The sequence below is a fragment of the Capsicum annuum genome, chromosome 2 (genome assembly GCF_002878395.1).
Source record: "Capsicum annuum cultivar UCD-10X-F1 chromosome 2, UCD10Xv1.1, whole genome shotgun sequence".
NCBI classification, from domain to species: Eukaryota; Viridiplantae; Streptophyta; class Magnoliopsida; order Solanales; family Solanaceae; genus Capsicum; species Capsicum annuum.
In genome coordinates this window covers 153,891,335-153,900,414 of record NC_061112.1, presented here as the reverse complement: position 1 = coordinate 153,900,414, position 9,080 = coordinate 153,891,335, and the positions used below count along the sequence as shown (strand labels likewise).

The 9,080-nt window shown below is 29.9% G+C and overlaps 1 protein-coding gene across 1 annotated transcript; it reads right to left on the bottom strand.

Annotated features, from left to right (window-relative positions):
- Window positions 1-7,229: 7,229 nt before the first annotated feature.
- Window positions 7,230-8,117, bottom strand: LOC107858415. Its single transcript, XM_016703061.1, has one exon. It carries the CDS (start codon window positions 8,115-8,117, stop codon window positions 7,230-7,232), a length of 888 nt encoding a protein of 295 aa, XP_016558547.1.
- Between the last annotated feature and the right edge of the window lie 963 nt (window positions 8,118-9,080).

The window sequence follows — 9,080 nt, the reverse complement described above, 5'->3', positions numbered from 1 at the left end:
TAGCGACTTGAAAATGGTTTTGTGTAGTTACTTGAAGGTGAACTTGTATTTTGAAATTTGTAAAGTGTAATCACTTGAAAATGTGAATTTATGATTTGAAATTGATTTAGTGTTAGCACTTGAAATGTGAATTCATGACACGAACATGGTTAGGTTTAGTCACTTGAAATGTGAATTAGAGAGTTGAAAATGGTTATAGTGACTTGAAATGCCAATTAGCTATTTGAACATGGTAGTTACTTGAAATTGCAAATTTGTGACTTGAAAACGGTAAGTGTAGTTACTTGAAATTGTAAACTAGTGGCTTGAAAATAGTTAAATGTAGTTACTTGAAATGTGAATTAGTTACTTGAAAGTGGTTAAGTATAGTGACTTGAAATGAATGATTAAGTTTAGTGACTTGAAAATGATTAAGTATAGTTATTTGAAATGTGAAGTAGTTACTTGAAAATTGTTAAGTATAATGATTTGAAATGTGAATTAATTATTTGAAAATGATTAAGTGTAGCGACTTACAATGTGAATTAGTTATTTGAAAATGGTTAAGTGTAGTGACTTGAAAGGTGGACTTGTGTTTTGAATTTAGTTAAGTGTGATCATTTGAGAAGTGCATTAGCGAGTCGAAAATGTTTAAGTGTAGTTACTTGAAAGGTGGACTTGTGTTTTGAATATAGTTAAGTGCGGTCAGTACAGAAGTGAGTTGGTGAGTCGAAAATGTTTAAGTGTAGGTACTTGAAAGGTTGACTTGTGTTTTGAATATGGTCAAGTGTGGTCACTTGAGAAGTGAGTTAGTGACTTGAAAATAGTTAAGTGTAGGTACTTGAAATGTGAACTTATGTTTTGAATTTAGTTAAGTGTGGTTATTTGAGAAGTGCATTAGTGAGTCGAAAATGTTTTAAGTGTAGTTACTTGAAAGTGGACTTGTGTTTTGAATTAAGTTTAGTTTGGTAACTAGCGAAGTGAATTAGTGACTTAAAAATGTTTAGATGTTAGGTACTTGAAACGTGAACTTCTCATTTTGAATTTAGTTTAGTTAGGTAACTTGTGAAGTGACTTAGTAACTTGAAATGTTTAAGTGTAGTTACTTGAATTATGGATTAGTGACTTTTCTTTTGAATTTAGGTACTTGAAATGTGAACTTGCGTTTTGATTTTAGTAAAGTGTGATCACTTGAAAAGTGAATTCGTGACTTCAAAATGTTTAAGTGTAGGTACTTGAAAGATTAACTTTTCATTTTGAATTAAGTTTAGTTTGGTAACATGTGAAGTGAATTAGTGACTTGAAAATATTTAGGTGTAGGTATTTGAAATGTGAACGTTTGTGACTTGAACTCATTACTTGAATGTGATTGATTGTGTAAATGTAACCTGATTATAGCTAGATATATCAACGAAATATTGATAATAGAATGTGTGAGGCCGAGAATGAAGATGCGGATGGTGAGTTGTAGTTTTTAGTCTTTTGTATGTTTTATAGTTTGAATTTGGAACCTCTAATAAATTTTGTAAATAATTTAATTTTTAATGTTTGTATTCTTATGCTGATTGGTTGATTGTATATTAAATGATTGGTGGCTGTATTGTAAATAATTTGGTTTGATTTTTAATGTTTGTAAATGATTAGAGGACAGTATTGTAAATAATTTAATTTTTAATGTTTTTATTTTGGAAATTTTTAATATTTTTTTAAAAAAATTATTTTCTTTTAAAATTAATTAATTAATTTAATGAAAATCGACCACAAGTGGTCATCTTTTTTTAAAATTAATTAATTAATTTATTATAAAAATCGACCACATGTGGTCAATTTTTTTAAAAAAAAATTAATTAATTAATTTAATGAGAACCGACCACAAGAAAATCGACCACTTGTGGTCTGTTTTTTAAAATTAATTAATTAGTTTTCAAAAAATCAACCACTTGTGGTCTGTTTATTTTGATTTTTTTTATTTTTAAAATTATTTTTTTCTATTTTAATAAAATAGTAATGAATTTTAAATATATATATATATATATATATATATATATATAAAAACCGACCACGTGTGGTCGATTTTTAAAAAACTACCACAGTTTTATCGACCACACACTTTGGTCGGTTTTTGTGGTTGAAAATTGAGAAAAACCGATTACTTGTGGTCAATTTTTGTGGTCAGTTTTCCTCTTTTTTTAGTAGTGAACCTTTTGACATTTTTACCCCGTGTGAAAATTTATTTGAGAAAAGACTCACAAGGCTACGTAAGTCTTTTTCACAATTGTGGTTAAATTTTAATTAAAAAATTGTGGTCATTTAACACTTTCCCTAATAGTAGTATGGAAAAAACAATTCTCTTAATTTGTTAAAATGGATAAGTAAAATAAAATATCTATTTATGACAAATGCAAAGACCAAGAAAAATAAAATGGAGGAAGTAATTGACAGAAGTACTGTGTATCATTTTTTGTGGTTACCAAGTAATACCAACTTATACTTATCTAAACACTGTAATAATCACTTGCAGCTTGTTGTTACTAATCAATATATCTAAGTACTCACTCCGTTTCATAAAGGATGACCTATTTTGATTTGACACAAAATTTAAAAAAATAAAGAAGATTTTTAAATTTTATCGCGTTAAATTAAATTAGTGTCAAATGTACCAAAATGCCCTTTAATCCTGTGGTCATAAGTATGCCATGTGGAAAACTGAAATTACAATATTGCCAAAAAAAGAAAGAGATCATTCTTTTTTAAACGGACTAAAAAAATAAATAAATCATTCTTTTTTAAACGGAGGGAGTACAATCTAAGGAAATAACCAGAAAAGCCTAAAACCACATAGTTATTCTGTTCATTCAAGTCTAATGAATGACATTTATTCCATTACGAAAATTAAAATGAAATAAGGTACATATGGATAGAAAAATAAGGGACTGGAATCATAACTTTACCTATGTGAAGAAAACTATTTGTATAAAGGCATATATTCAGTAGTTGATTTAGAAGAAAGAATCTGTATGCACCTACGCTTGTACAGGGGCGGCTCAAGCGCATTACAGATCTACGGTCAAAATCAAACGGAAGTCTTAAATTTTTACGTAATTTTTTTTTCTTTTTTTAAAAAGTCTATTGCGTTCAATCTCTTTTTGTGACATAGTATTCTAGATAAATCAAACTTATTTGAATTATTCTTTTTTATATAAAAAATTTATTTTTTTCTACAAATAATATATAATTTTTTCAAAAAAATCTATAATTTATTATTACTAAAAAAAAACAATGAGGCCCCTTAAATTCGGGGGCCTAAGGCGGTCGCCTTTTTTCTATAAGGGTAGAGCCGTCCTTGCGCTTGTATCTTATTAGGCTTTTAGGGGCCGTTTGGTGTGAGGTACTAAGACAAGTTATCTCGAAATAAAATAATAGTCCCGGGATAAATTTTTTAATACACCGTTTGATTTGGCAATATTTGGAATAACTTATCCCACATATCTGGTGGTATAAGTTATCCCACCTTAATTTATCCCGAGATAAATTATAAAATGACAAAAATATCCCAAATTCATTACAAACACATTTCTCCAATCTTTTTCATCATCTTTAATTATTGCTTTTGAAATTGAAAAAAGATTATTGATATCTACTTGATTATCTAAAACGTGTTATTTATGACAAATTAAAAAGACTAAAATATCTTATTTTGGAACGAAAGAAATATATGACTAAAAAAATTAGCCTCTTATTAATTAAACTTTGCATTTTTTTCCCACTCTATTGCTTGTGAATTTTATAAAATTATACGCTATTTTCTTATATAAAGGATCAAAATGCAAAATTAACAAATTAAAAAATAAAATTTGTTAGACTCATACATAATAAGGATCAAAACTAGGTGCTATAATTTTTTATATATACAACAAAATGTAGGTACTATAATTTTTTAAGTATAGAAAAACAGAATTCAACATCAACTTTTTCCTTTCAAGTGTTTTTTTTGTGAATTGATAACACAAAAAGTTCTAACTACACAATGAAAAGATTAACTAAAGTAAGTAGATTTTATAATAATAATTATCATTCACTAGTAATCTATAAAATATTTTAACTACAAAGGCGTTGCCTAGTTTTAATACACATTATCGTTTCACAATCGACTCTATTGTTCAATTACATATTTTAAATTAAATAGTTTTTTAATAACTTGAAAATTGATATTGTATATATCAATTAAAATGAATTTTAATATTCTATATTATATGAGTAATATGTGTTTAAATGAAGTGACATAAACAACAAATCTTCTTTTACTTTAACAAACTTAAGTTAGAAGTTTTTAATTCAAACTAAATAAGATGTAGTAAGTTTTTTTTTTAAACGCACATGGTATAATCATGGGAAGACACATGTAAAAAAATTAAAGCTAAATAAGATCAAAGTTTTATTTTTAAAATACACACGATATAAACATGAAAATACACACACAAAAAAATTAAGTTAAATAAGATAGAAATTTTATTTTTAAGAATAAATATTTAAAGCTTGAAAACAAATATATATAAACAAAAAAGAAGTTAAATAAGATAGGGGTATTTTGGTAATCAAATACTTTATTCTTAGAAATCATACCATGCATATTAATTTGAAAACAACAAACCAACACTCGATAAAAAATAATCTCACCATAATTAATCCCAATATAACTTATTCCAGCATAACTAGATTCCCAACCAAACCACACCTTAATTTCTTATTTGATATTCGTTACTAATAAAGAGAGTAAAACATTATATTTTATAACAAAAATGACTTTACGTTCAGGATTCAAACTGGAGAGCTTATAACTTGAGAATTTTGACAAAGAAGGAACAAGTACTTGCAACACTACAATAATCCTTATTGGTACGTTAAGCCTTTTCCTATATATATATATATTGACCAATAATGTTTAGCTACTCTTTCTTTATGGGGAATAAGAAAAAAATCTCATTGTTTAAGCTTATCAAGTAAAAGCAAATCTTCCTTTAAGATACAGAATATAAAGTGTTCTTATCCGTACTAACCCAACATGTCTGATAAGAGGCTAACCCCTCTGGACTCGTAAATTACTGTTCAGGTAAAATAAATATCTACATATAAAGACTCAAAACTATTTTTTTTTATCACATTATAATTATATAAAATTGAATTTTCACAACTCCCCTGGCTTCAAAATAATTGTCAAGTTTCATTGTGTATGAATCAAAATATATAAACTTTGATCTGATAAATTATACCAATGTTGGTATTGGTATGAGATGAAGTGTATATATATTATAGCACCTTTTGTGCAGTTTATAAATCTTTAAATATTTTTAAGATATTAGATTAATTTAATTAAGTTAAGCACTAAAAATTAGTTAAATTGATTCTCAAAAAGTGAGACATGAGAACTAATAAAGGGCGGAGGGAGTTTATAAAAGTAAAGACATTGAACTTTACTATCTTCATTATATCAATAAAGTTATAAATTACGTTGCCAATTGCCACTTTAAAATTACAATATTTCGCCAACTATAACAATACTAATGTCAAAATATTCTAACCATCCTTAACAATGAAAATAATTCTATTGCTATCCATCAATATGAATTTATTCACAGGTAAAGTTAATAATTTTAATGTGACCAAAGATTTTAATAACTTCAGTGTTGTAATTTATAAACTTTATGAGTAAATCACAATTGCTTTGGAAAAAAAGAAAGACTATATTATATGCCATTTTACCACATTATAAAAGTTCAAAGGACTAAACGATACTCTAGGAGGCTTCAACCAGAAAAGAAAAGAAAAGAAAAAGATAATTCAAACAAAATCTTCTCTTTACGTCTTATTAAGCAGGCTACATCATACACGTGTCCCTTCCTGACTGATGAAGCAGTGTCGTGATGTTATGGTATCTAGTTTCAATATAAAAGCATATGGACTTTGATAAACTCTCTAACAAATCAGTCGGCAATGTAATCACTTTAGTTGCAACCTAGCTACCCCTGTCCAATTATTTCAATGCTAACTAGCTCCACTAATTAAAAACAATAAAGTTACTTTAGTAGTACTTATCTATGGTCATAGTCCTAGCTAGTATGCGAAAGGATCGATATAGGAGAAAAAATGTACTAGTATATTTTATAGTCAACACATCAATGTTAAACATGTGATATAGTAACTATCCAATGAATATTGCCATATTATATTGAGCTATACTCACTGTTTTTCTTTGACCAGAAGTCAAGACGATTATTTTGAACAAACTACTAGACAATTTGGAGAATAATAGAAAATTTCCTCTTTAGAATAATGCTCATTCTCCATTAGTTTTATTTTGTGTTTACTCATCTTTCTCAATTTGTTGTAGTCAGTACATTTATTTGATATCAAATCAAATGCAATGTGCGAGTGAAACACTCTATGGCCCTTAGTTTATTCATATGCATTCAGAACAGGTGCTTGGAAAATTGTAGAAGAGTATGAAAATTTTTCTGAAAATATTTCAAGATAATATAATGAAGATATATAGAAATGTAGGAAATGGTATGATATATATAATAGACAGAAAATAAATTTTATATTGTTTATTCAGCAAAATTATTCATGTTTGAATAAAAAAAATTAAAAATATTAGGGGTAAATTAATTAGGTATTGGAACTGATTTCATGTGAAAACCTTTGAAGTTTAGACGTCTAGTAAACAAAAAATTCCCAAGTTAAGTAAAACACACTTAGTTTTAATCAAAATCTTAGTACTTATTTTCAACAAAATCCATTATATTCAAAGTAGGGCTTTGAAAAAGTAGTATCGCAATAATTATTTAAGTGTGTTCGATACTATTCCATTTGAAATTTTTTTGTTAAGGTCTTCAAGTATGAATAGCTTTCCTTGCTCAACAATATAATAAGTAGCAATATTGAAACTAAATGGAATTAATAACAAGGCATATATGTTTGTTATCAATTTCACGAACTCTTAGTTTCCAACAAACATTATTTACATTTAGAAGTAGAGTTTTGAATAAGAAGAGCTAGGCAACATTTTGCTCCTAGATTTTTAATCAGCATATTAAAAGCACAAATTTTAGGGATCCTTATTCTTCTCACTTAGGGTTCCATTTCATCATCACTTCCCATGACTGATATATAAGTAATAACATTACCTGGTGATACTAGATTGAATTACTATTGCGATATTGTCATGGAAAATTGAAGGGTTTATTTACCCTTCAACGGCCCAAGCAAAGTGCAGCCTTAGCATCAAATCTCCATGCAAATCCACCAAAGTCCATCTTCCATACATCACAAGGCATTGTCCTTGACTTCTTCACCTTATTCCATGTATACACAACTCTTACTGTGCATGCAAAAGCTGGCAATAATAATAATGGTACTGTTTTCTTCTCCTTCACTACTAACCTTACCACCATCTCCGCCGCCTCTCCACCTTCCTCTAGCGGATCTATCATTCTCCGATACGCGAGATTCACCCAGTTGACGTTATCTACACCATCCGATATAAAACCTGGACACGTGTCACACTCCAGATTCATCATCTTCTCCATGTCCGTATTCCCTAAGGCTGATAAATCTACCAAAGTGGTTGTAACTAGACCGTCCACCATCACACACGACTCCACAACTAACGGAGATCGCATGCCCACTGACGTCCGATCTGATAGATCCGGTGCACCCATTGATAAAAAATTGCTATTCATCCATGTAGGCTGGTCTTGCACCAAAAAATTGATGGTTTTTGGGTAGGATCTAACGTCGTCCTCTGGGGACCTTTTAATTCCTCCACTACTTTCTGGAAGTAGTTGCAGAGTCACGACAGTTTGTTGATCATCCAACACCAACGATCCATCACTTTTTTCCTTCTCTTCTTTTTTATTTTTGCACTTGGTATTTTTCTTAACTCTAACGTACTTTCTCTTCGTCCTTCGTTTTCCAAGGACATCTGCTACGTTTGTCTCCGCCGTAGAGCCCGAGCCCGAATGGTTATCGACGGGCTTGGGCGCAATCGGCCGGAACCGCATCATCGCCTTGTTGATTATCGTTGTATCTTTGGTGGCGCCGGTGTGTCCCGGCCCGGCCCAACCATTCCCAATGTCCATACGGGCGGGAGAGCTCTCTAGTAGAGCAAGTTTTAGACAGAAATGATTTAGTTTTGCCGGATGTCCATACGATTATCATAGTTACAGGCACAGTTGATAGGGTTAGGAAGCACCACGTGTCTAGGGTTAACCTTAAAACAGTGAAGGGGCGTGATTGGTGGGATGAGATCAGGTGGGTCCGCATAATAAAGGAGGATATCCAGGGAAAATGGGAAAAATAGTATTGCTTGCAGTGATTGGTGTGGCGCTGAGAGCCAATGAGGGGCAGTCACGTAGAGAGAGCACTGAGGGAAAAAAGAAGGACACGTTTGTACATAGAAAGAAGGAAAGTGGGAAGTGCTTCATCTAGGAGGTTCCTTTAATAGGACGCGTGTTACATTTCTTTGAATTGTTTCACTGTCCTACCTTCATCGTGACTATCACCTGAAGCTCACTGACACAAATATTTTTGCTTTTTCTCGTATTCCATATACTATTTCGTAAAATAGGAGATCGAAATATTACAAAACAATTAAAAATAAAAATCTTATTTCAGAAAAACAACATTAGTCTGGAAATATAAAAAGTAACATCATTTTGAATTCCTAGCAAATGCAAAATGCTAAGTGATTCGTGTTTTTTCAAAAAAATTAATACTAACATGCATGTATCTAATATGATAATTGTGTGATGCCCATGTCATAGGGCAGATCGATAAAAAATGGGTCAAAGAAAAGAATGGGTGCACTTAATCATACAAATTTCCTATCAAAATGAAGGAGAAAAAGTAAGAGAACATAACGTTCATCCGTTCATTTTAACAGTAAAAAATACTGTATATATAATAGAGTAACATGCAAAATACTACTTATTTATTTACTTATTTAATAAAGGTTGACTGAATATCCCTTTTACATGTCGTTGAAATCAATTGTTAACTTTACAGTTAAATTAAGAAAGAGAAAGCAACACGATGCATCCATT

Excerpts from the sequence above, each read along its gene's own strand:
- LOC107858415 (XM_016703061.1), bottom strand. The coding sequence starts at position 8,117 with ATGGACATTGGGAATGGTTGGGCCGGGCCGGGACACACCGGCGCCACC.